Below are 27,477 nucleotides of genomic sequence, written 5' to 3'. Positions count from 1 at the left end.
CGATGGGAAAATGATGTCTAACTTAGATAAGCGCAGTGTTATGCATGTGGGCAGGGCAAATGCTCAACATTCATACACCCCTCCCCCCCCCAGGGGAACACCAGATGATATGTAGCTGTCTGTCTTTTTTCGCATGTTCACAACATAAGAATTAGGAGCAGGAGTCGACCATTCGGCCCCTCGAACCTGCTCCGCCTTTCAATGCGATCATGGCTGATCTTTGACCTCAACTCCACTTTCCTGCACTGTCTCCAGGCCCCTTCCTTGAATATACTCAAAGACTGAGTCTCCACATCTCTCTGGGGTAGAGAATTCCAAAGATTCACCACCCTCTGAGTGAAGAACTTTCTCCTCATCTCAGTCCTAAATGGTTGACCCCTAAATCATGACTGGTCTAGACAGAGTGACCTGCATTTGTATATGGATTAAGTAAGGAGAAACGGCTTCCATTGGCAGGAGGGACGGTAATTGGCAAAAGAACCAGAGGCCGACATGAGAAATAAAATTGCACGGGGAGCCGCTGCCTGAATGGGCGGTGAACGCAGATTATTTCAAAAGGGAATTGGATAAACATAGAAACATAGAAAATAGGTGCAGGAGTAGGCCATTCGGCCTTTCTAGCCTGCACCGCCATTCAATGAGTTCATGGCTGAACATTCAACTTCAGTACCCCGTTCCTGCTTTCTCGCCATACCCCTTGATCCCCCGAGTAGTAAGGACTTAATCTAACTCCCTTTTGAATATATTTAGTGAATTGGCCTCAACTACTTTCTGTGGTAGAGAATTCCACAGGTTCACCACTCTCTGGGTGAAGAAGTTTCTCCTCATCTCAGTCCTAAATGGCTTACCCCTTATTCTTAGACTCTGACCCCTGGTTCTGGACTTCCCCAACATTGGGAACATTCTTCCTGCATCTAACCTGTCTAAACCCGTCAGAATTTTAAACGTTTCTATGAGGTCCCCTCTCATTCTTCTGAACTCCAGTGAATACAAGCCCAGTTGATCCAGTCTTTCTTGATAGGTCAGTCCCACCATCCCGGGAATCAGTCTGGTGAATCTTCGCTGCACTCCCTCAATAGCAAGAATGTCCTTCCTCAAGTTAGGAGACCAAAACTGTACACAATACTCCAGGTGTGGCCTTACCAAGGCCCTGTACAACTGTAGCAACACCTCCCTGCCCCTGTACTCAAATCCCCTCGCTATGCAGGCCAACATGCCATTTGCTTTCTTAACCGCCTGCTGTACCTGCATGCCAACCTTCAATGACTGATGTACCATGACACCCAGGTCTCGTTGCACCTTCCCTTTTCCTAATCTGTCACCATTCAGATAATAGTCTGTCTCTCTGTTTTTACCACCAAAGTGGATAACCTCACATTTATCCACATTATACTTCATCTGCCATGCATTTGCCCACTCATCTAACCTATCCAAGTCACTCTGCAGCCTCATAGCATCCTCCTCGCAGCTCTCGCAATTACTTGAAGGGGTCAAATTTGTCGGGCTATGGGGAAAGGGCAGGGGGGAGTGTGATTAATTGGATCGTTCTTTCATAGAGCCAGCACAATGAGCCGAATGGCCTCGCTCGGTGCTGTGTCATTCTATGATTTGGTTCGTATAGCCTCTTATTTGCTCACTAGCAGGGCAGCTAGTTAACAGCGATTGAGTAAGTCAAATTATACTTCTACTGTCGGAGCTTTTCTGGCTTTGTAGGTCAAATTCTGCAATCCTATCCACAATGTAGTAAAAATACAAAAGTGCAAATATCCTGAGGGGGTCACCATTGACCAGAAACTTAACCGGACCAGCCACATAAATACTGTGGCTACAAGAGCAGATCAGAAGCTGGGTATTCTGCGACGAGTGTCTCACCCCCTGACTCCTCAAAGCCTTTCCACCATCTACACTGCACAAGTCAGGAGTGTGATGGAACACTCTCCACTTGCCTGGATGAATGCAGCTCCAACAATACTCAAAGAAGCTCGACACCATCCAGGACAAAGCAGCCCGCTTGATCGGCACGCTACCCACCACCTTCAACACTCACTCCCTCCACCACCGGCGCACCGTGGCTGCAGTGTGCACCATCTACAAGATGCACTGCAGCAACTCGCCAAGGCTTCTTCGGCAGCACCTCCCAAACCCACGACCTCTCCCACCTAGAAGGACAAGGGCAGCAGGTGAATGGGAACACCACCACCTCCACGTTCCCCCCTCCGAGTCACACACCATCCCGACTGGGAAATATATCGGCCGTTCCTTCATCGTCGCTGGGTCACAATCCTGGAACTCCCTCCTTCACAGCACTGTGGGAGCACCTTCACCACACGGACTGCAGCGGTTCAAGAAGGCGGTTCACCACCACCTTCTCAAGGGGCAATTAGGGATGGGCAATAAATGCCGGCCTTGCCAGCGGCACCCACATCCCGAGAATTAATTTTTAAAAAATGAGGGATATGGGGATCGGGCGGGAAAGTGAATTTGATTTTGATGATCAGCCATGATCGTATTGAATGGCGGAGCAGGCTCGAGGGGCCGAATGGCCAACTCCTGCTCCTATTTCTTATGTTCTCGTGAGACTATTTTCCTGCAGTGGTTTAATTTTTTTTCTCCTCCTCTGCCTGCAGGTATAAAGACGGAATGATTGTCATCATTGATATAAACCGAAAGGGGGAGGTCGTTCACAGATTGCGGGGTCACGATGGGGAGATCCACTTCCTCTCCTGGTGTCCGCAGCTCTGTGAGGAAGGCCTGCTATGTCGCTACGAGAACACCTCTGGTAGGGCAACCATGTTCCCTCGTTTCTGGTGACGACAGTCGGCGGTTAAACCCACTGCGTTAAACGGGAGCTTGACCCCCCCCCCCGTGCCTTCGTTAATAAATAAAATGAACACCTTTACTCCGTGCTATGCAATCATAGAAATTTACAGCACGGATGGAGGCCATTTCGGCCCATCCTGTCCGCGCCGGCCGACAAAGAGCTACCCAGCCTAATAGAAACATAGAAAATAGCTGCAGGATTAGGCCATTCGGCCCTTCGAGCCTGCACCACAATTCAATAAGATCATGGCTGATCTTGTAACTTCAGTACCCCATTCCTGCTTTCTCTCCATACCCTTTGATCCCTTTAGCCATAAGGGCCACATCTAACTCCCTTTTGAATATATCTAACGAACTGGCCTCAACAACTTTCTGTGGTAGAGAATTCCACAGGTTCACAACTCTCTGACTGAAGAAGTTTCTCCTCATCTCGGTCCGAAATGGCTTACCCCTTACCCTTAGACTGTGACCCCTGGTTCTGGACTTCCCCAACATCGGGAACATTCTTCCTGCATCTATCCTGTCCAATCCCGTCAGAATTTTATATGTTTCTATGAGATCCCCTCTCATTCTTCTAAATTCCAGTGAATATTAAGCCTAGTCGATCCAGTCTTCCTTCATATGTCAGTCCTGGGAATCAGTCTGGTGAACCTTCGCTGCACTCCCTCAATAGCAAGAATGTCCTTCCTCAGATTAGGAAACCAAAACTGTACACAATAGTCAAGGTGTGGCCTCACCAAGACCTATGCAACTGCAGTAAGACCTCCCTGCTCCTATACTCAAATCCTCTAGCTTTGAAGGCCAGCATGCCATTTGCTTTCTTCACTGCCTGCTGTACCTGCATGCCAACCTTCAATGACACCCAGGTCTCGTTGCACCTCCCCTTTTACTAATCTGTCACCCTTCCCACTTTCCAGCTGTGGGTCCGTAGCCCTGTAGGTTACGGCACTTCAGGTGCACATCCAAGTACTTTTTAAATGTGGTGAGGGTTTCTGCCTGTACTACCGTTCAGGCCGTGAGTTCCAGACCCCCACCACCCTCTGGGTGAAGACATTTCCCATCAAATCCCCTCTACCAATTAGAAACATAGAAAGTAGTGGGTGTGAAGAAATGCTTCCTCATTTCCCTTCTAAACCTCCTACTTTAAATCTGTGCCCCCTGGTTGTTGACCTCTCTGCTAAGGGAAATAGTCTATCCACTCTATCCAGGGCCCCTCATAACTTTATACACCTCAATTATACTGCTACAGTGCACATTAACGTAGAATCACACAGTATTTACGGCACAGAAACAGGCCATTCGGCCCCACAGGTCCGTGCCGGGGTTTATGCTCCACACCAGCCCCCTCCCACCCCTCTCCATCTTACCCCGTCAACATATCCCTCTATTCCCTTCTCCCTCATGTGTTTATCCAGCTTCCCCTTAAATGCATCGATACTATTTGCCTCAACCCCTCCCTGTGGCAGCAAGTTCCATATTCTCACCACTCTCTGGGTAAAGAGGTTTCTCCTGAATTCCCCATTGGGTTTATTCGTCACTGTCTTCTACCGATGGCCCCGAGTTCTGGTCTCCCCCACAAGTGCAAACATCTTCACTCCGTCTACCCTATCAAACCCTTTCATAATTATAAAGACCTCTATCAGGTCACCCCACAGCCTTCCCTTTTCTGGAGAAAGGTGCCCCAAAACAGGCTCGAGGGACAGAACGGCCTCCTGTTCCTATCTTTCTATGTTCCTTTGTGGTAGAGCAGGGGATGTTCTGCTGAGATTGGGGGTAAGGCCCGAGGTTGGGACAGTGTAGAGGGAGCTTTACTCTGTATCTAACCCGTGCTGTACCTGCCCTGGGAGTGTTTGATGGGACAGTGTAGAGGGAGCTTTACTCTGTATCTAACCCGTGCTGTACCTGCCCTGGGAGTGTTTGATGGGACAGTGTAGAGGGAGCTTTACTCTGTATCTAACCCGTGCTGTACCTGCCCTGGGAGTTTTTGATGGGACAGTGTAGAGGGAGCTATACTCTGTATCTAACCCCGTGCTGTACCTGCCCTGGGAGTGTTTGATGGGACAGTGTAGAGGGAGCTTTACTCTGTATCTAACCCGTGCTGTACCTGCCCTGGGAATGTTTGATGGGGCAGTGTAGTTGGGACACCCATTTTATTTGCCACCACTTAGGCACCTCATCTCGATATACCGTATGTAATTTAAATGGGTAATATTTTTTGTTCTGTCTCCCGGAAACAGATGGGCTGAATGGCGAGCTTGTGAAGTCGGATACGGCGAGAGGCAGTTTCCTGGCATCTGGGAGCAAGGACCAGACTATCCGCGTCTGGAACACCACAAAAGGCAAAGGTAATTCTCACCATTCTGCCTGAAGTGTTTTGACTTTTTTTTTAAATATAAAATATTTTCCTAAAATATGGAACTGAGCAAAAGTATCAGTTTACCCCTCAGCCTGAAGGAGTGTGACACATTACTATTCAGAACTAGTTGGTTTATTAGCAAAATGTTTAACAATCACACGGCACATTACCAGTTCATCCACCAGACTCGCAACCACCTGCCCCATCGTGAATCCTCCAAACTCAACTGGCTGGGGTTTTATTGAGTCTTGTGAACATCACGTGACTGGCTGAAAGAAAGAGTTGCATTTATATAGCGTCTTTCATGACCGGATGTCTCCAAGTGCTTTACAGCCAATGAAGTACTTTTTGAAGTGTTGTAATGTGGGAAATGCGTCAGCCAATTTGCACGCAGCAAACTCCCACACACAGCAATGTGATAATGACCTGATAATCTGTTTTTGTTATGTTGATTGAGGGATAAATATTGGCCCCAGGACACCGGAGATAACTCCCCCTGCTCTTCTTCGAAATAGTGCCATGGGATCTTTTACGTCCACCTCAGAGAGCAGACGGGGCCTCGGTTTAACGTCTCAACCGAAATACGGCCCCTCCGACAGTGCGGCGCTCCCTCAGTACTGCCCCTCCGACAGTGCGGCGCTCCCTCAGTACTGCCCCTCCGACAGTGCGGCGCTCCCTCAGTACTGCCCCTCCGACAGTGCGGCACTCCCTCAGTACTGCACTGGGAGTGTCAACCTAGATTTATGTGCTCAACTCCCTGGAGTGGACTAAACCACTCCCAACTCATACTCACCGCTGCATACGTTACAATGTCTTGTGCTGAAAACCTCTCTCCAAAACGAGTTCATGTTCCCTCCCAGCTGGAGGGTGGTTGTTACGGTTACCCCCAGCAATGATTGGAGTTTGGAGCATGCGTGGCATTTAATATGGGGGGAAAACTGGTCCTGGAGTGCGCGGAATCGGCAGTGAGCTGCGCGTCTGTGCAGCTTAGAGGAAACTTTGCTCCCCGGTGTCCTGGGGCCAATATTTATCCCTCAACCAACATCACTAAAAAAAACTGATTATCCGGTCATTATCACATTGCTGTGTGTGGGAGCTTGCTGTGCGCAAATTGGCTGCTGCGTTTCCCACATTACAACAGTGAGTGTACTTCAATAAAGTACTTTATTGGCTGTAAAGAACTTTGGAAAGCCCTGAGGTGGTGGAAGGTGCTATAGAAATGCAAGTCTTTCTATTAAATTGATGTCCTGCAGCTGAGCACGCTGATCTGTCTTGCATTGATATAGCGCCCTTCATGACCTCCCAAGGCATTTACAGCCAATCGCGTACATTTGAAGTGTAGTTGCTAATGTCCTCTCTGATCCTTCGACTGACGACTTTAAACCCGTGCCCCCTGGTTGTTGACCCGTCTGCTAAGAGGAAATAGGTCCACCCTATCCCACTCTATTTCATCATCATAGGCAGTCCCTCGGAATCGAGGAAGACTTGCTTCCACTCTAAAAGTGAGTCCTTAGGTGGCTGAACAGTCCAATATGAGAGCCACAGTCCCTGTCACAGGTGGGACAGACAGTGGTTGTGGGAAGGGGTGGGTGGGGAGTCTGGTTTGCCGCACGCTCCTTCCGCTGCCTGCGCTTGCTTTCTGCATGCTCTCGGCGATGAGACTCGAGGTGCTCAGTGCCCTCCCGGATGCACTTCCTCCACTTAGGGCGGTCTTTGGCCGGGGACTCCCAGGTGTCGGTGGGGATCTTGCACTTTATCAGGGAGGCTTTGAGGGTGTCCTTTATATTCAAAAAGGAGTTAGATATAGTCCTTACTACTGGGGGGATCAAGCAGGAATGGGGTACTGAGGTTGCATGTTCAGCCATGAACTCATTGAATGGCGGTGCAGGCTCGAAGGGCCGAATGGCCTACTCCTGCACCTATTTTCTATGTTTCTATGTTTCCGCTGCCCACCTTTGGCTCGTTTGTCGTGAAGGGATTCCTAGTTGAGCGCTTGCTTTGGGAGTCTCGTGTCTGGCATGCGAACAATGTGGCCCGCCCAGCGGAGCTGATCGAGTGTGGTCAGTGCTTTAATGCACTCTATCCATCATCATAGGCGGTCCCTCGAACGAGGATGACTTGCTTCCACGAGTTCACAGGTGTTTCGATGAAGGACCCGATGTTCCGGATCCTGAACTCCAGTTGAGGAGGGTGGAAGATGCCTGTGCGTGGATTTTTTTTAACGTGGGGTGACCGTTGCAAACCAGCCACCACACGGGTCTTGACAGAGCTCGGTCTGGGCCCAGTGGCAAGGATTAACCAGGACGACTGGAGACCTGCTCTGCTGCACGACCTAGCGTGCACACATATCGCACAGTGTGGGCTGGGCCCGTGCTGCCCCTATCATAGAAACATAGAAAATAGGTGCAGGAGTAGGCCATTCGGCCCTTCGAGCCTGCACCGCCATTCAATGAGTTCATGGCTGAACATGCAACCTCAGTACCCCATTCCTGCTATAGACTTGCTTCCACTCTAAAAGTGTGTAGCACTCTATCCAGGCCCCTCATAATTACATGCACCTCAATCAGGTCTCCCCTCAGCCTCCTTTATTCCAAAGGGAACAACCCCAGCCTATCCAATCTTTCCTCGTGGCTAAAATTCTCCAGCCCTGGCAACATCCTCGTAGATCTCCCTCTCGAGAGCGAATCACGTCTTTCCCTGCGCGGGGGAGATGGCCAATTGGAATGTCGACTGCCCTTTGCTTCCAGGTGTGCTGACTCTGAAGCTGCCGTCGCTGAAGCGCAGAGGCGGGGCGGATGTGGGAACCAAGGAGCGGATTTGGTTGACTGTGCATTGGCCCCGAGGCCGTCCCACCCAACTGGTCTCCAGCAGCTTCGGGTAAGGATCTCGCCTGGCTTTCCTTCCGCGCCTCCCGCGCTAAAACACAGCGGTTAACTTTCCGCATGCAAAGTGTGCAGCAGCGTTGGTACACCACGGGTTGACCGGAATTATACCGGGGCTGCAAGGGTTTCAGTTATGCGGACAGTTTGCATGGACTTAACTTGCACGCCTCGTGAGTTTACAAGATTGAGGGGTGATCTAATCAGGGTGTTTGCCTTGATTTGAAGTAATTTACAGGGTAGATAGAGGGAAACTATTTCCTCTGGTTTCTCTGGTGGGGGGGGGGGGCAAAGCATGGGCGGCATTAACCTTAAAATTAGAGCCAGGCTATTCAGGACTGAAATCGGGAAGCCCTTCTTCACATAACATAAGAAATAGGAGCAGGAGTCGGCCATTCGGCCCCTCGAGCCTGCTCCACCATTCAGTAAGATCATGGCTGATCTGATCATGGGCTCAGCTCCACTTCCCCGCCCGCTCCCCATAACCCTCGACTCCCTTATCGCTCAAAAATCTGTCAATCTCCGCCTTAAATATATTCAATGACCCAGCCTCCACAGCTCTCTGGGGCAGAGAATTCCACACATTTCCGACCCTCCTGAGAGAAGAAATTTCTCGTCATCTCCATTTTAAATGGGCGACCCCTTATTCTGAAACTATGCCCCCCTAGTTCTAGATTCCTCCACGAGGGGAAACATCCTCTCTGCATCTACCCTGTCCAGCCCCCTCGGTATCTTTTATGTTTCAATAAAGGGTCGTAGAAAATCTGGAAGTCTTCACAAAAGCACTTTTCAGCCAATTAAGTCATTTTTGAAATGTCACAAGAACAATACCTTGTATTTATATTGAGCCTTTAACCCAGTTAAATGTCGCAACCTGCTTCACAGGAACGTTTATCAAACACAATTTGCCAGCAAGCCACATAAGTAGAAATTATGGCAGGTGACCAAAAACCTTGTCATAGAGATAGGTTTGAAGGAGCGTCTTAAAGGAGGAGAGAGAGGTGGCCAAGTCGAGAGATTTAGGGAGGGAATTCCAGAGTTTGGGGCCCAGGCAGCTGAAGGCACGGCCACCAATGGTGGAGCGATGGAAATCAGGGATGCTCAAGAAGGCAGAATTAGAGGAGCGCAGAGATCTCGGGTGGGTGGGGGGGGCGATTGTGGGGGTGGGGGGAGGGGTGTTGTAAGGCTGGAGGAGATTACAGAGATAGGGAGGAGCGAGGCAATGGAGAGATTTTGAACATGAGAATAATTTTAACATCGGGGCGTTGCCAGATCAGGAGCCAATGTAGGTCAGCGAGCACGGGGGCGATGGGTGATAGGGACTTGGTGAGAGTTGGGACACGGGCAGCCGAGTTTTGGATGTGCACAAGTTTATGGAGGGTGGAAGATGGAAGGATGGCCAGGAGTGTGTTGGAATAGTCAAGTCTAGAGTTAACAAAGGCATGGATTGTTGTAATGCAGTTCTGGATATTATGGAAGGACTTCATGGATTGTACAGTCCCTCCAATTAGTTGCATTGTTGCATTCCAAGCCCTGTTTCCCTGAGCTGTGGATGATTATTGATAACACGGACCTGGGGTGAAGGCACCGAAAATGGAGCCATAGTTTATGTAAAAACCGAAACCGACACACATTAAATTATGTATTTTTTAAAAATCACTTACTGACTCAACACAGTCGTTCACTGGATTGATCCTGGAGATGAGAGGGTTGTGCGACGAGGAGCGATTGTGTAGAGTGGGGCTATGCTTATCGGAGTTCAGAAGAATGAGAGGTGATCTCATTCAAACATACAAGCTGCTAAAAGGGATTGACAGGGTAGATGCAGGGAGGATGTTTCCCCCGGGCTGGGGAGTCTAGAACCAGGGTCACAGTCTCAGGATAAGGGGTCGGCCGATTAGGACTGAGATGAGGAATTTCTTCACTGAGGGAGTTGTGGATGCTGAATCGTTGAGAATATTCAAGGCTGAGAGCGATAGATTTTTGGATACTAAGTGAATCGATGGACATGGGGATCGAACGGGAAAGTGGAGTTGAGGTCGAAAATTGACTGTCGGAGCAGGCTTGAGGGGCCTAATGTCCTACTCCTGCTCCTATTTCATGTGTTCTAATGTGTAATGTGTTGCTCTTCAACCAATTTGGGCAGCCGGGAGTTACACCGCTGCCTGCCCACAAGGAGAAGGGGTGAAAAAGATCTCCTGCTGGAGGAGGTTTGGCTCCATGAGGTTGGAACTCACTCGGGAATTCGATGGCAAAACCTGATGTCCACGGTTTATACTGCCGGTGTATTTTTGCATTGCTGCCTGCTCAGTGGCTCTCACTGGGAGTGTAGTCACATCTGAGGAATCCTTTGGAGGTTGGGGGTGCAGCCATATATACAAGAGTTGGAGGGACACATTGGGGCAGTTCTGAAGAGAGTGAGGGTGTAAACCCATGCCAAACCAAAATTTGGTTTTGGTTTGCGAACCATCCCCTCTTAAACCCCCCATCTCTCGAGAAGAGAAGACCGAGGGGTGACCTGATAGAGGGTCTTTCAGATGATGAAAGGGGGTTTGATAGGGTAGACGTAGAGAAGATGTTTCCAGTTGTCGGGGGAAGACCAGAACTAGGAGGATCGTGAATATAAGATCGTCGTCAATAAATTCAGTCGGGAATTCAGGAGAAACTTCTTTACCCAGAGAGTGGTGAGAACGTGGAACTCGCTGCTACAGGGAATAGCATCAATGTAGATGAGGGGAAGTTGGATAAACACATGAGCCTGTTCCACCATTCAGTAACATCGTCTGATCTTCGACCTCAACCCCACTTTCCCACATTCTCCCCTGAAGAATCCAAAAATCTGTCGATCTCAGCCTTGAATATACTCGACGACTCAGCATCCACAGCCCTCTGGGGCAGAGAATTCCAAATGTCGACCAGGGAGGGGTTGAGGCGAATCACACCGATGCATTTCAGGGGAGGCTGGATGAACACACGAGGGGGAAAGGAATGGAAGGTTATGCTGATGGGGTGGGATGAAGTGGGAGGGGGGCTGGTGCGGAGTATAAGCACCGGCACGGACCGGTTGGGCCGGAGGGCCTGTTTCTGTGCCGTAGATTCCCAGTAACGCCGTGCTGATTGCCTTTGTTCGCAGAGGGGAGCTGCTGCTCTGGGACCTGACCAAGTCGGGCAAGCAGCGATGGACGCTGCTGGGGCCGTCGTCCGAGGGGCAGAACCACAGCAGGATTGTCTTCAACTTGAGCTCGGTCTGCCTGCAAGACAACCGGCAGCTGCTGCTCTCCACCTCCATGGACCGAGACGTGAGCACTTCCCGCCCTCCGCTAACCCTGGCCCGCCCACCCACCCACCCGCGTGCTCGCCCGCTGTCGTACAATCGGAGACATTTACAGCACGGCAGGAGGCCATTTCAGCCCAACGTGTCCGCGCCGGCCGACAAAATGCTACCCAGCCTAATCCCACTTTCCAGCTCTCGGTCCGTAGCCCCGCAGGTTACGGCACTTCAGGAGCACATCCAAGTATTTTTTAAATGTGGTGAGGGTTTCTGCCTCCACCACCCTTTCAGGCCGTGAGTTCCAGACCCCCACCACCCTCTGGGTGATGAAAGATCCCTTCCAAACCTCTCCCCACTTACTTTAAATCTAAGCCCCCTGGTTGTTGACCCCCTCTGCCAAGGGAAACAGGTCCTTCCTATCCACTCTATCCAGGCCCCTCATAATTTTATACACCTCAATCAGGTCTCCCCTCAGCCTCCTCTGTTCCGGAGAAAACGGATCCAGCATCTCCGGTTTTTCCTCATAGCCACAATTCTCCAGTCCAGGCAACGTTCTTGTAAATCTCCTCTCTGCCCTCTCCAGTGCAATCCTGTAACGTGGTGACCATGAACTGCACGCAGTACTCTCGCTGTGTGTGCAGCACTCCAGCATTCAAGTAAACAAGCATTCGAGCCACTTTAATCGTTTAATGTGCAGCTTGGCTCCCCGCATCTTACCCCGACCACCCTCATCGCTGTCAGCCGCTGTATCGGGCAAATGGCGCCAACCATTTCCCATCACCACAGGCGCCATTTAACAATGGCGCCACTTGTGACACATTCAATACGATTTCAAAATTCTCATCCGTCTTCATAAATCCCTCCATGGCCTCACCCCCTCCCTATCTCTGTAACCTCCTCCAGCACCTCTTGGTGATGGACATTGAAGTCCCCAACCCAGTGTACATTCTGTGCCCTTGATAAAGGAATAACCGCGGGTACAGAATCTCAATCCAGTCAGCCCATTGTTTCTGGCTCCAACGTTCCCTTCCCCCGGTCTCTCCCCCCCCGGTCCCCCTCTCTTCCCCCCTCCCCCCGGTCCCCCTCTCTCCCCCCTCCCCCCGGTCCCCCTCTCTCCCCCCTCCCCCCGGTCCCCCTCTCTTCCCCCCTCCCCCCGGTCCCCCTCTCTTTCCCCCCCTCCCCCCGGTCCCCCTCTCTCCCCCCTCCCCTCGGTCCCCCTCTCTCCCCCCTCCCCCCGGTCCCCCTCTCTCCCCCCTCCCCCGGTCCCCCTCTCTCCCCCCTCCCCCCCGGTCCCCCTCTCTCCCCCCTCCCCCCTGGTCCCCCCCCCCGGTCTCTTCCCCCCCCCCCCTCCCCCCGGTCTCTCCCTCTTCCCACTCTCTCTTTCTCCCCCCCCCCCCCCCAACCCCCGGTCTCTCTCTCTCTCTCTCTCTCTCTCTCTCTCTCTTCTCCTCCCCCCGGTCTCTCTCTCTCTCTCTCTCTCTCTCTCTTCCCCTCCCCTCTTTCTGTCTATCATTCTCTCAGTCTGGGCCTATATGTGACTCCAGGCGCACACCAACATGGTTGACTTTGAAATGCCCTCTGAGGAGGCCCAGAGAAACATTCCATTGTATCACAATCGCTGCACGGGGGTGAGGGGGCGGGTTCCAAGCTGAAGGCTCAGGGACAGGATTTCCGGTGGAATAAAAATAGCCAGGATGGTGTGTGACTTAAAAGGGGGGGCATTTAGTGCAGGGAATCATTGTGGCTAGAGCTGGATTGCCACCTGTCCTACAAACACAGAAATTTACAGCACGGAAGGAGGCCATTCGGCCCATCGTGTCCGCGCCGGCCGACCAAGAGCTACCCAGCCTAATCCCACTTTCCAGCTCTTGGTCCGTAGCCCTGTGGGTTACGGCACTTCAAGTGCACATCCAGGTACTTTTTAAATGAGGTGAGGGTTTCTGCCTCTACCACCCTTTCAGGCCGTGAGTTCCACCCCAGACCCCCACCACCCTCTGGGTGAAAAAAGCTCTCCTCATGTCTCCTCTAAACCTCCTACCAATTACTTTAAATCTAAGTCCCCTGGTTATTGACCCCTTTGCCAAGGGAAACAGGTTCTTCCTATCCACTCCATCTAGGCCCATACAAACAATGGCGGACCCTCTGGTCCATCGAGCCTGTCCCACACAATTGTGATACCTTGTGTATCACAACATATACACTCCACCCCACCCCAAACTGTGTGATCTCCTGGGAGAAGCAAAAAAACAGATAAACAACCCTGGCCAATTTGGGGAGAAAAGAAATCTGGGAAATTCCTCTCCAACCCATCCAGGCGATTGAAACTAGTCCAGGAGATCACTCTGGCCATTAAATTACCTGCAGTACCGACCTTCTGTAAGAGGTGATCTCCATCGCAGCCAGAAACAAATCCAGCTTTCGCTCGAAGGGTTTCAGTGAGTCTGCATCCACCACATGGAACGGCAGCATGTTCCAGAGGTCTACTGTTCCCTGGGAAAAGAACCACCTCCTGACCTCTAACCTCGATCCAGCCCCATACAACTTAAATGTGTGGCCTCTGGTCCTGCCCAACCTATTTAATTGAAATAAACTGTCAGCTGGAACACTGTCGATTCCCTTCATTATCTTACAGACCTCATCGTTTTATACACTAGACCAGATTTGAGCGCTGCTCCTTTGAGTTTAAATCCCCCATTGTCTGCAGTGCTGCGAGATTCTCCATCGTTGCGTCCTATTCTAACATGGTTTTTGGGTGTTCTAGGTGAAGTGCTGGGATCTGACCACACTGGACTGTTGCTGGACACAACCCACACTGGGGGGCTTCGTCTACAGCTTGGCGTTCTCGCCGATCAACGTTGGCTCACTCGCGATCGGAGTCGGTGATGGTATGATCCGGGTCTGGGACACATTGTCCCTGCAGAGCGCCTACGATATCAAGACCCTGTGGCAGGGAATCAAATCCAAGGTCACGTCAGTAAGTATTTGGCACTTCACCACCTCGCTCCCCCTCTCTCCTCCCCCCACCCCCTCTCTCCCCTCTCTCCCCCCGCTCTCTTCCCCCCTCCCCCCCCCCCCGCTCTCGCCCCCGCCCCCCCCGGCTCTTTCCCCACCCCCCCCCGCTCTCTCTCCCCCCCGCTCTCGCCCCCCCCCGCTCTCTCCCCCCCCGCTCTCTCCCCCCCCCCCGCTCTCTCTCCCCCCCCGCTCTCTCCCCCCCCGCTCTCTCCCCCCCCCGCTCTCTCTGCCCCCCGCTCTCTCTCCCCCCCCGCTCCCTCTCCCCCCCCGCTCCCTCTCCCCCCCCGCTCTCTCTCCCCCCCCGCTCTCTCCCCCCGCTCTCTCCCCCCCCCCCCCGCTCTCTCCCCCCCCCGCTCTCTCTCCCCCCCCGCTCTCTCTCCCCCCCCCCGCTCTCTCCCCCCCCCGCTCTCTCCCCCCCCCGCTCTCTCCCCCCCCCCGCTCTCTCTCCCCCCCGCTCTCTCTCCCCCCCGCTCTCTCTCCCCCCCCGCTCTCTCTCCCCCCCCGCTCTCTCTCCCCCCCCGCTCTCTCTCCCCCCCCGCTCTCTCTCCCCCCCGCTCTCTCTCCCCCCCCGCTCTCCTCCCCCCGCTCTCCTCCCCCCGCTCTCTCTCCCCCCCCCGCTCTCTCTCCCCCCCCCGCTCTCTCTCCCCCCCCGCTCTCTCTCCCCCCCCGCTCTCTCTCCCCCCCGCTCTCTCTCCCCCCCCCGCTCTCTCTCCCCCCCGCTCTCTCTCCCCCCCCGCTCTCTCTCCCCCCCCGCTCTCTCTCCCCCCCCGCTCTCTCTCCCCCCCCGCTCTCTCTCCCCCCCCGCTCTCTCTCCCCCCCCGCTCTCTCTCCCCCCCCGCTCTCTCTCCCCCCCCGCTCTCTCTCCCCCCCCGCTCTCTCTCCCCCCCGCTCTCTCTCCCCCCGCTCTCTCTCCCCCCCCGCTCTCTCTCCCCCCCCGCTCTCTCTCCCCCCCCCGCTCTCCCTCTCCCCCCCCGCTCTCCCTCTCTCCCCCCCGCTCTCCCTCTCTCCCCCCCGCTCTCCCTCTCTCCCCCCCGCTCTCCCTCTCTCCCCCCCGCTCTCCCTCTCTCCCCCCCGCTCTCCCTCTCTCCCCCCCGCTCTCCCTCTCTCCCCCCGCTCTCCCTCTCTCCCCCCCGCTCTCCCTCTCTCCCCCCCGCTCTCCCTCTCTCCCCCCCCGCTCTCCCTCTCTCCCCCCGCTCTCCCTCTCTCCCCCCCGCTCTCCCTCTCTCCCCCCCGCTCTCCCTCTCTCCCCCCCGCTCTCCCTCTCTCCCCCCCGCTCTCCCTCTCTCCCCCCCGCTCTCCCTCTCTCCCCCCCCTCTCCCTCTCTCCCCCCCGCTCTCCCTCTCTCCCCCCCGCTCTCCCTCTCTCCCCCCCGCTCTCCCTCTCCCCCCCCGCTCTCCCTCTCTCCCCCCGCTCTCCCTCTCTCCCCCCGCTCTCCCTCTCTCCCCCCCGCTCTCCCTCTCTCCCCCCCGCTCTCCCTCTCTCCCCCCCGCTCTCCCTCTCTCCCCCCCGCTCTCCCTCTCTCCCCCCGCTCTCCCTCTCTCCCCCCCGCTCTCTCTTCCCCCCCCCCCCACCGCTCTCTCTCGCCCCCCCTCTCTCTCTCTCTCTCTCTCTTTCTCCACCCACAAAACTGAAGTTGCTCATCGCGGAACCAATTCTGGTAACGTTGCCTGTTAGTTGCCCGTTTTGGTTCACTGTGTTCCTGTTTGTTGCAGCTGTGCTGGCATCCAACCAAGGAGAGCTCGTTGGCATTCGGAACCGACGATGGCAAAGTTGGCATTTATGAAATTTATTCCAACAAGTAAGTGAAGAAAGAATGTACTTTTCTACATTGCCTTTCACCACCTTGGGGCAACCAATGACAGCCGTGGCTCAGTGGGCAGCACTCTTGTCTCCGAGTCAGAAGGTTCACGTCCCACTCCAGAGACTTGAGCACAAAAATTTAGGCTGACACTCCAGTGCAGTGCTGAGGGAGTGCTGTATTGTCGGAGGGGCAGTACTGAGGGAGCGCCGCACTGTCGGAGGGGCAGTACTGAGGGAGCGCCGCACTGTCGGAGGGGCAGTACTGAGGGAGCGCCGCACTGTCGGAGGGGCAGTACTGAGGGAGCGCCGCACTGTCGGAGGGGCAGTACTGAGGGAGCGCCGCACTGTCGGAGGGACAGTACTGAGGGAGCGCTGCACTGTCAGAGGTGCCGTCTTTCAGATGTCCTGTCTGCTTTCTGAGGTGGACGTAAAAGATCTCATAGCACTATTTCGAAGAAGAGCAGGGGAGTTATCCCAGGTGTCCTGGGGCCAATATGTATTCCTCAACCAACATCACTAAAACAGATTATCTGGTCACTATCGCATTGCTGTTTGTGGGAGCTTGCATCCCAGATAACAAGTGACTACACTCCAAAAGTACTTCATTGGCTGTAAAATGCTTTGCGACGTCCTGACGTTGTGAAAGGCGCTACATAAATGCAAGTCTTTTTTATGAAGTATTTTTGAAGTGTAGTCACTGCTGTGTAGTGACGCTAAACATCCGTAAGACAAAGGTCCTCCACCAGCCTGTCCTCACCACACATCACTGCCCCCCAGTCATCATGATCCACGGCGCGGCCCTGGAAAACATGGACCACGGGAGCCTCCTATCAACAAGAGCAGGTATTGACGACGAGATCCAACACCGCCTCCAGTGCGCCAGTGCAGCCTTTGGCCACCTGAGGTAAAGAGTGTCCCTCAAATCTGTCACCAAGCTCATGGTCTACAGGGCTGTAGTAATACCCACCCTCCTGTATGGCTCAGAGACATGGACTGTGTACAGTAGACACCTCAAGTCACTGGAGAAATACCACCAACGATGTCGCCGCAAGATCCTACAAATCCCCTGGGAGGCCAGACGCACCAACATTAGCGTCCTCGACCAGGCCAACATCCCCAGCATTGAAGCACTGACCACACTCGATGAGCTCCGCTGGGCAGGCCACATTATCCGCATGGCAGACACGAGACTCCCAAAGCAAGCGCTCTACTCTGAACTCACCCACGGCAAACGAGCCAAAGATAGGCAGTGGAAACATTACAGGGACACCCTCAAATCCTCCCTGAAAATGTGCAACATCCCCACTGACACCTGGGAGTCCCTGGCCAAAGACCGCCCTAAGTGGAGGAAGTGCATCCAGGAGGGCGCTGAGCACCTCGAGTCTCATCGCCGAGAGCATGCAGAAATCAAGCGCAGGCAGCGGAAGGAGCGTGCGGCAAACCAGTCCCACTCGCCCCTTCCCTCAACGACTGTCTGTCCCACCTGTGACAGGGACTGTGGTTCTCGTATTGGACTGTTCAGTCACCTAAGAACTCATGCTAAGAGTGGTAGCAAGTCTTCCTCGACTGCCGATGATGATGATGATGTAGGAAACACGGCAGCCAATTTGCGCACAGCAAGCTCCCACAAACAGCGATGTGATAATGGCTCGATAATTTGTTTTAGTAATGTTGGTTGAGGGATAAATATTGGCCCCAGGGCACCGGGGATAACTCCCCTGCTGCTCTTCGAAATAGTGCCATGGGATCTTTTACATCCACCTGAGAGAGCAGACGGGTCGTTAACGTTTCATCCGAAAGACGGCACCTCTGACACTGCAGCACTCCCTCAGCACTGCACTGGAGCATCGGCCTAGATTTTGTGCTCAAGTCCCTGGAGTGGGACTTGATCCCACAATCTTCTGACTCAGAGGAGCGAGTGCTACCCACTGAGTCACGGTCGAAATCTTCAATTTTAGTTGAATCGATTGATGAAGGAATTGCAATTCTGTGTGGAACTGAATGGTGGGTGCGGCGATGGGTTGGCTGGTCAATGCATTGCCCTGTGTGGGACGGAGCCAGGTTCTAGCCCCGGGTGTCGGAGAGTGCTCTGAAATTGGTCGCCGTGCCTTGGGGAAGGGAGGGGCAACTCTGCCAGGGTTCCTGCTCCTGTTCTCCCAACGATTCTATAGGCCCCCTAACAGTAGCGACACTGTTGGACGGAGTATAAATCAAGAAATAATGGAGGCTTGTAAAAAAAAAATGAACGGCAATAATCATGGGCGATTTTAACCTTTATATCGATTGGACAAAGCAAATTGGCCAGGGTAGCCTTGGAGAATAGTTCATAAGAGTGTATCCGGGATGGTTTCCTTGAACAGTACGTTGCGGAACCAACCTGGGAGCAGGCTATCTTAGATCCGGTACTGTGTAATGAGACAGGATTAATAAACGATCTCCTAGTAAAGGAACCTCTAGGAATGGATTTATGAAAGGGAAATCATGCTTGACAAATCTTCTGGAATTTTTTGAGGATGTAACTAGTGGACAAGTGAGAACCAGTGGATGTGGTGTATTTGGACTTTCAAAGGGCTTTTGACAAGGTCCCACACAAGAGATTGGTGTGCAAAATTAAAGCACATGGGATTGGGGGTAATATACTGACGTGGATAGGGAACTGGTTGGCAGCCAGGAAGCAGAGAGTCGGGATAAATGGGTCCTTTTCAGAATGGCAGGCAGTGACTAGTGGAGTGCCGCAGGGCTCAGTGCTGGGATCCCAGCTATTTACAATATACATTAATGATTTAGATGAAGGAATTGAGTGTAATATCTGCAAGTTTGCAGATGACACTAAGCTGGGTGGCAGTGTGAGCTGTGAGGAGGATGCTAAAAGGCTGCAGGGTGACTTGGACAGGTTAGGTGAGTGTTATCCACTTTGGGGGCAAAAACACGAAGGCAGAATATTATCTGAATGGCGGCAGATTAGGAAAGGCTGAGGTGCAACGAGACCTGGGTGTCATGGTTCATCAGTCATCGAAAGTTGGCATGCAGGTACAGCAGGCGGTGAAGAAGGCAAATGGTATGTTGGCCTTCATAGCTTCTGGGATTTGAGTTTAGGAGCAGGGAGTTCTTGCTACAGTTGTACAGGGCCTTGGTGAGGTCTCACCTGGAATATTTGTGTTCAGTTTTGGTCTCCTAATCTGGGGAAGGACGTTCTTGCTATTGAGGGAGTGCAGCGAAGGTTCACCAGACTGATTTCCGGGATGGCGGGACTGACATATGAGGAGAGACTGGATCAACTGGGCCTTTATTCACTGGAGTTTAGAAGGATGAGAGGGGATCTCATAAAAACTTACAAGATTCTGATGGGACTGGACGGGTTAGATGCAGGAAGAATGTTCCCGATGATGGGAAAGTCTAGAACCAGGGGACGCAGTCTTAGGATAAGGGGTAGGCCATTTAGGACTGAGATGAGGAGAAACTTCTTCACTCAAGAGAGTTGTTAACCTGTGGAATTCCCTACCACAGAGAGTTGTTGATGCCAATTCATTGGATATATTCAAGAGGGTGTTGGATATGGCCCTTACGGCTCAAGGGATCAAGGGGTATGGAGAGAAAACAGGAAGGGGGTACTGAGGGAATGATCAGCCATGATCTTATTGAATGGTGGTGCAGGCTCAAAGGGCCGAATGGCCTACTCCTACACCTATTTTCTATGTTTCTATGAATGAGTACCATAGCACGGTTGAATTTCAAATTCAGTTGGAGGGTGAGAAAGTTGGATCTCTAACCAGTGTCCTAAGCTTAAACAAAGGAGACTACACAAGTATGAGGGCAGAGTTGGCGAAAGTGGACGGGGAAAATAGATTTAAAGAATGGGCCGGTTGATGAGCAGTGGCAGACATTTAAGGAGATATTTCATACTCTCAACAAAAATATATCCCAATGAGAAGGAAAGACTGTAAGAGAAGGGTTAACCATCTGTGGCTAACTAAGGAAATAAGGAATGGTATCAAATTGAAAACAAGGGCATACAATGTGGCCAAGACTAGTGGGAGGCCAGAGGATTGGGAAACTTTTAAAAGCCAGCAAAGAACGACTAAAAATAATGAGAGGGAAGATAGTTTACTTTCATAACCTAACACGTAATATAAAAACTGATAGTAAGAGTTTTTATAGGTATATAAAAAGGAAAAGAGTGGCTAAAGTAAATATTGATCCTCTAGAGGATGAGTCTGGGGAATTAATAATGGGGAACAGGGAAATGGCAGAGACGTTGAACAAATATTTTGTATCGGGTTTCATGGTAGAAGACACTAAAAACATCCCAATAGTGGATAATCAAGGGGCTATAATCACTATCACTAAAGAAGTAGTTCTCGGTAAAATAATGGGAGTAAAGGCAGACCCCCAGACCTGATGGCTTACATCCTAGGGTCTTAAAAGAAGTGGCTGCAGAGATAGAGGATGGATTGGTTGTAATCTACCAATATTCCCTGGATTCTGGGGAGGTCCCGGTGGATTGGAAAACCGCAAACGTAACGTCCCTATTTTTTTTAAAAAGGAGGCGGACAGAAAGCAGGAAACTACAGGCCAGTTAGCCTAACATCTGTCACTGGAAAAATGCTGGCGTCCATTATTAAAGAAGCAGTAGCAGGACATTTGGAAAAGCATGATTCAATCAAGCAGAGTCAACATGGTTTTATGAAAGGGAAATCATGTTTGATAAATTTGCTGCAGTTCTTTGAGGATGTAATGAGCAAGATGGATGAGGGGAAACCAGTGGATGTGGTGTATTTGGATTTCCAGAAAGCATTCGATAAGGTGCCACATAAAAAGTTACTGCACAAGATAAATGTTCACAGGGTCGGGGGTAATATATTACCATGGATAGAGGATTGGCTAACTAACAGAAAACAGAGAGTTGGGATAAGTGGGTCATTTTCAGGTTAGCAAGCGGTAACTAGTGGGGTGCCGCAGGGATCAGTGTTGGGGCCTCAACTATTTACAATCTATATTAATGACTTGACTGAAGGGACCGAGTGTAATGTAGCCAAGTTTGTTGATGATACAAAGATGGGAAAGCAAGTTGTGAGGGGGATACAAAAAATCTGCAAAGGGATATAGACAGGCTAAGTGAGTTGGCAAAAATTTGTCAGATGGAGTATAATATGGGAAAAGTGAGGTTATTCACTTTGGCCGAAAAAATAGAAAAGCAAATTATTATTTAAATAAAGAAAAATTGCAAAGTACTGCAGTACAGAGAGACCTGGGAGTCCTTGTGCATGAAACACAAAAAGTTGGTATGCAGGTACAGCAAGTGATCAGGAAGGCAAATGGAATGTTGGCCTTTATTGCAAGGGGAATAGAGTATAAAAGCAGAGAAGTCCTGCTACAACTGTACAGGGTATTGGTGAGGCCACCCCTAGCGTACTGCATACAGTATTGGTCTCCATATTTAAGGAAGGATATACTTGCATTGGAGGCTGTTCAGAGAAGGTTCACTCGGTTGATTCCGGAGATGAGGAGGTTGACTTATGAGGAAAGATTGAGTCGGTTGGGCCTGTACACATTGGAATTCAGAAGAATGAGAGGTGATCTTATCGAAACATATAAGATTATGAGGGGGCTTGACAAGGTGGATGCAGAGAGGATGTTTCCATTGATGGGGGAGACTAGAACTAGAGGGAATAATCTTAGAATAAGGGGCCGCCCATTTAAAACTGAGATGAGGAGAAATCTCTTCTCTCAGAGGGTTGTAAATCTGTGGAATTCTCTGCCCCAGAGAGCTGTGGAGGCTGGGTCATTGAATATATTTAAGGTGGAGATGGACAGATTTTTGAACGATAAGGGAGTAAAGGGTTATGGGTAGCGGGCAGGGAAGTGGAGCTGAGTCCATGATCTTATTAAATGGCGGAGCAGGCTCGAGGGGCCAAATGGCCGACTCCTGCTCCTATTTCTTATGTTACTATGTTCTTATGATTGCACTTTCTTTCACCCTCTTATTATTCTCTTGTTTCATAACATAAGAACTAGGAGCAGGAGTAGGCCATTCGGCCCCTCGAGCCTGCTCCGCCATTTAATAAGATCATGGCAGATCTTTCACCTCAACTCCAATTTCCTGCCCAATCCCCATATCCCTTGATTCCCCATGAGTCCAAAAATCTATCGATCTCAGCCTTGAATATACTCAAAGACTGAGCCTCCACAGCCCTCTGGGGTAGAGAATTAAAGATTCACCACCCTCTGAGTGAAGAAATTCCTCCTCATCTCAGTCCTAAATGGCCGCCCCCTTATCCTGAGACTGTGACCCCTGGTTCTAGACTCTCCAGCCCAGGGGAAACATCCTCCCTGCATCTACCCTGTCAATCCCCCTCAGAATCTTGTATGTTTCAATGAGATCACCTCTCATTCTTCTAAACTCCAGCGAGTATAGGCCCAATCTACTCAATCTCCTCGAAGATAGCCCTCTCATCCCAGGATTCAATCTAGTGAATTGTTGCTCCACCTCTAAGGTAAGTCTATCCTTCTATTGGTAAGGAGACCATAACTGTGCGCATAACTTCGCTTAGAGGGTTGATTTCTTCTCTGAGGCTTATAAATCCGAGAGCTGTTGAAGCCAGGACATTGAATAAATTTAAGACAGAGATGGACAGTTTCTTAACCGATAAGGGGTTATGGGGAGCGGGCGGGGAAGTGGAGCTGAGTCCATGATCAGATCAGCCATGATCGTATTAAATGGCGGAGCAGGCTCGAGGGGCTACTCCTGCTCCTATTTCTTATGTTCTTATGTTCTAAGTACTCCAGGTATGGTCTCTCCAAAGCCCTGTACAATTGTAGCAAGACTTCTTTACTCCTTTCCACCATCCCGCTTTGCGATAAAGAGGTTGCATTTGCCTTCCCCAATTGCTTAAGAACACACAAGGCTGTAGTAATACAAGCCCTCCTGTATGGCTCAGAAATATGGACCATGTGCAGTAGACACCACAAGTCGCTAGAGAAATAACACCAACGATGTCTCTGCAAAATCCTACAAATTCCCTGGGAGGACAGACGCACCAACATCAGCGTCCTCGACCAGGCCAACATCCCCAGCATTGAAGCACTGACCACACTTGGATCAGCTCCGCCGGGCGGGCCACATTGTCCGCATGCGCGACACGAGACTCCCAAAGCAAGCGCTCTACTCGGAACTCCTTCACGGCAAACGAGCCAAAGGTGGGCAGAGGAAACGTTACAAGGGACACCCTCAAAGCCTCCCTGATAAAGTGCGACATCCCCACCGACACCTGGGAGTCCCTGGCCCAAAGACCAGTCCGCCCTAAGTGGAGGAAGTGCATCCGGGAGGGCGCTGAGCACCTCGAGTCTCGTCGCCGCGAGCATGCAGAAAACAAGCGCAGGCAGCGGAAGGAGCGTGCGGCAAACCAGTCCCACCCTCCCCTTTCCCTCAACGAATATCTGTCCCACCTGTGACGGGGACTGTGGTTCTCGTATCGGACTGTTCAGCCACCGAAGGACTCGCTTTAAGAGTGGAAGCAAGTCTTCCTCGACTCCGAGGGACTGCCTGTGATGATGATGGTAAAGGTCACGGCCATGTTTAACTTTCTTACGATTCCTTGCAGACCACCGCAGATTTCCAGCTCCTATCACCGGAAGACGGTGTATGCCCTGGCTTGGGGTCCCCCGCTGCCCCCCTTGGCTACCGGTGAGTGGCTGCTCCCGTTTTGCTGAACTGTTGTCGCACGCGGTTAACCCTTGCTGGCGATGTTCTGACGGGCGTGTTGTCTTGGGGCGGGGGTTTTCTCTCCTCCAGGAAGGGACGGAGATGGACCCGCGGCCTCGCTGTACAGCTGTGCGGGCGAGGGCACAATCCTACAGCACAACCCCTGGAAGCTGAGCGCAGACGCCCAGGACATCAACTGCTTAATCCGGGAGACAAACGGAATCAAGGTGTGTCTGCTGCCTCAATAGAAAACCTGTCAGATTCTGGGGCAGGGAGGGCTCGACACGCTAGGTGCAGAGAGGATGTATCCCCTCGTGGGGCAATCTACAACTAGGGGGGCAAAGTTTCAGAATAAGGGGTCACACATTTAAAATGGAGAGGAGGAGGAATTATTTCTCTCTGAGGGTGGTGAATCTGTGGAATTCTCTGCCCCAGAGAGCTGTGGAGGCTGGGTCATTGAATATATTAAAGGCGGAGATAGACAGATCTTTGAGCGATAAGGGAGTAAAGGGTAATGGGGAGCGGGCAGGGAAGTGGAGCTGAGTCCATGATCAGATCAGCCGTGATCTTATTGAATGGCGGAGCAGGCTCGAGGGGCCGAATGGCCGACTCCTGCTCCTATTTCTTATGTTATGTTAAAACCTCAGGCCGATTCTGGGACCAGCATTTACATTTTTATTCACGTTGGGCAACCAAAATCAGTGGGTATTAAAGAAAAGATAATGCATTTATATAGCGCCTTTCACAGCCTCAGGACGTCCCAAAGCCCTTTACAGCCAATGAAGTACTTTCTTGAAGTGTAATTATATCTCCCACAAACAGCAATGTGATAAATGACCAGATAATCTGTTTTTTTAGTGATGTTGATTGAGGGATAAATATTGGTCCCAGGACACCGGGAAGAACTCCCCTGCTCTTCTTCGAAATAGCGGCCGCAGGATCTTTTAGGTCCACTTGAGAGAGCAGACGGGACCTCAGTTTAACGTGTCATCCAAAAGACACCAACTCCGACAGTGCGGCGCTCCCTCAGTACTGCCCCACCGACAGTGCGGCGCTCCCTCGGTACTGCCCCTCCGACAGTGCGGCACTCCCTCGGTACTGCCCCTCCGACAGTGCGGCGCTCCCTCGGTACTGCCCCTCCGACAGTGCGGCGCTCCCTCGGTACTGCCCCTCCGACAGTGCGGCGCTCCCTCGGTACTGCCCCTCCGACAGTGCGGCGCTCCCTCGGTACTGCCCCTCCGACAGTGCGGCGCTCCCTCGGTACTGCCCCTCCGACAGTGCGGCACTCCCTCGGTACTGCCCCTCCGACAGTGTGGCGCTCCCTCGGTACTGCCCCTCCGACAGTGCGGCGCTCCCTCGGTACTGCCCCTCCAACAGTGCGGCGCTCCCTCGGTACTGCCCCTCCGACAGTGCGGCACTCCCTCGGCACTGCACTGGGAGTGTCAGCCTGGATTTGCATTGTGCTGGAGTGCGATTTGAACCCATCACCTTCTGACTCCGAGGCGAGAGTGCTGTCCACTGAGTCACGGCTGGCCCCTGAGGATCTGTAATGCAGCCCAGAAAGCAAAGCGAGAATCTCGGGCTCCCCTGATGTGCGGTGAGGAAATGGGGGAGGTGGTGGGGTGGGTGGTGCAGTATTGGGGTTTTCTACTGGGGAGAGATTGTGTAGATCGGGCCCATAGTCTCTGGAGTTTAGACGAATGAGAAATGATCTCATTGGAACATACAAGATTCTGAGGGGGATTGACAGGGTAGATGCAGGTAGGATGTTTCCCCCGGACTGGGGAGTCTAGAACCAGGGGTCACAGTCTCAGGATAAGGGGGCGGCCATTTAGGACTGAGATGAGGAGGAATTTCTTCACTCAGAGGGTGGTGAATCTTTGGACTTCTCTCAGAGGGCTGTGGATGCTGAGTCTCTGAATATATTCAAGGCAGGGATAAAATTTTGGAGTCTAGGGGAATCGAGGGATATGGAGATCGGGCGGGAAAGTGGAGTTGAGGTCGAAGATCAGCCATGATCTTACTGAATGGCGGAGCAGGCTCGAGGAGCCGAATGGCTGACTCCTGCTCCTTATTATGAGAGTGGGGGAATATTCCTCCTCCAGGATGGCCTTGACGAGGAATTGATGTTCGACGGGCAGTGACGTTGCTCCACTGATAAATTCTCTCTCTTTATTCCTCTCCCTCCCACTAGCACAAGTTGCCAGGTCACAGTGAGCTGAACTGGAAACCTGACGGTAAAGTCCTGGCTATCGGCAACGATGATGGGTGAGATGACCATTTTTATAACATTTTTCACAATCCGTCTGTGTTTTTTTTAATTATAATTCGGTGAATTCTCCTGTCAGTGTTCTGCTGTGTTTGTTTTGGTGATGCTGGCAAGGCCGGCATTTATTGCCCATCCCTAATTGCCCCTTGAGAAGGTGGTGGTGAGCCGCCTTCTTGAACCGCTGCAGTCCGTGTGGTGAAGGTGCTCCCACAGTGCTGTTAGGGAGGGAGTTCCGGGATTGTGACCCAGCGACGATGAAGGAACGGCCAATTATATATGTCCAAGTCGGGATGGTGATGGAAATGGGCCTATACTTGCTGGAGTTTGAGGTGTAATCTCATTGAAACGTTTAAGATTCTGAGGGGTATTGACAAGTTATCTCCCAAAGCCGCGACCTCTACCACCTAGAAGGACAAGGGCAGCAGGCGCATGGGAACACCACCACCTCCACGTTCCCCTCCCAGTCACACACCATCCCGACTTGCAAATATATTGCCGTTCCTTCATAGGGATGGGCAATAAGAAATAGGAACAGGAGTAGGCCATACGGCCCCTCGAGCCTGCTCCGCCATTCAATAAGATCACGGCTGATCCGATCATGGACTCAGGTCCACTTCCCTGCCAGCTCCCCATAACCCCTTACTGCCTTATCTCCGTCTTAAATAAAGGCTTGCCCACATCCCAGGAACGAATAAAAATTCTTACAGGGCTTGACAGAGTAGATGCTGAGAGGATGTTTCCCTCGGGCTGGGGAGTCTAGAACCAGGGGTCACAGTCTCAGGATAAGGATTAGAGGATGAGAAGGAATTTCTTCACTCAGAGGGTGGTGAATCTTTGGAATTCTCTGCCCCAGACGGTTGTGGATGCTGAATCGTTGAGTATATTTAAGGTTGAGATCAATAGATTTTTGGGCACTAAGTGAATCCGAGGGATCTGGGGATCGGGCGGGAAAGTTGAGTTGAGGTCGAAGATCAGCCATGATCTTATTGAATGGCGGAGCAGACTCGAGGGGCCGTATGGCCTCCCCCTACTCCTAATCCTTATACGGTGCAGTATTATAGTGGTGATACTGAACTACTAATCTAGAGGCCTGGACTAATAATCTAGCGAAGTTAGTTCAAATCTCATCAAGGTAATTTTGAGAATTTGAATTCAGTTTTAAAAAAAAACATCTATGTTCAGCCATGAACTCATTGAATGGCGGTGCAGGCTCGTAGGGCTGAATGGCCTACTCCTGCACCTATTTTCTATGTTTCTAAATAAAAGCCCACCTGGCTCACTAATGTCCCTTTAGGGAAGGCAACCTGCCGTCCATTACCCAGTCTGGGCCTATACGTGACTCCAGACCCACAGCAATGTGGTTGAACC

At 51.8% G+C, this 27,477-nt stretch overlaps 1 protein-coding gene across 2 annotated transcripts in view; it reads left to right on the top strand.

Annotated features, from left to right (window-relative positions):
* Positions 1-27,477, top strand: part of gemin5 (gem (nuclear organelle) associated protein 5) — a 106,055-nt gene that overhangs the window by 20,601 nt on the left and 57,977 nt on the right. For both annotated transcript variants that reach the window (XM_070878003.1, XM_070878002.1), the window contains exons 4-12: positions 2,628-2,779; positions 5,058-5,165; positions 7,924-8,053; positions 11,189-11,354; positions 14,088-14,300; positions 16,051-16,136; positions 23,740-23,822; positions 23,931-24,067; positions 26,035-26,108. In XM_070878003.1, coding sequence (XP_070734104.1) covers positions 2,628-2,779; positions 5,058-5,165; positions 7,924-8,053; positions 11,189-11,354; positions 14,088-14,300; positions 16,051-16,136; positions 23,740-23,822; positions 23,931-24,067; positions 26,035-26,108 — 1,149 coding nt within the window. The remainder of the gene's footprint in view (positions 1-2,627; positions 2,780-5,057; positions 5,166-7,923; positions 8,054-11,188; positions 11,355-14,087; positions 14,301-16,050; positions 16,137-23,739; positions 23,823-23,930; positions 24,068-26,034; positions 26,109-27,477) is intronic.

This window comes from Pristiophorus japonicus, chromosome 4 (genome assembly GCF_044704955.1).
Source record: "Pristiophorus japonicus isolate sPriJap1 chromosome 4, sPriJap1.hap1, whole genome shotgun sequence".
Classification (NCBI taxonomy): domain Eukaryota; kingdom Metazoa; phylum Chordata; class Chondrichthyes; family Pristiophoridae; genus Pristiophorus; species Pristiophorus japonicus.
This window is presented reverse-complemented; position numbering and strand designations above follow the sequence as displayed.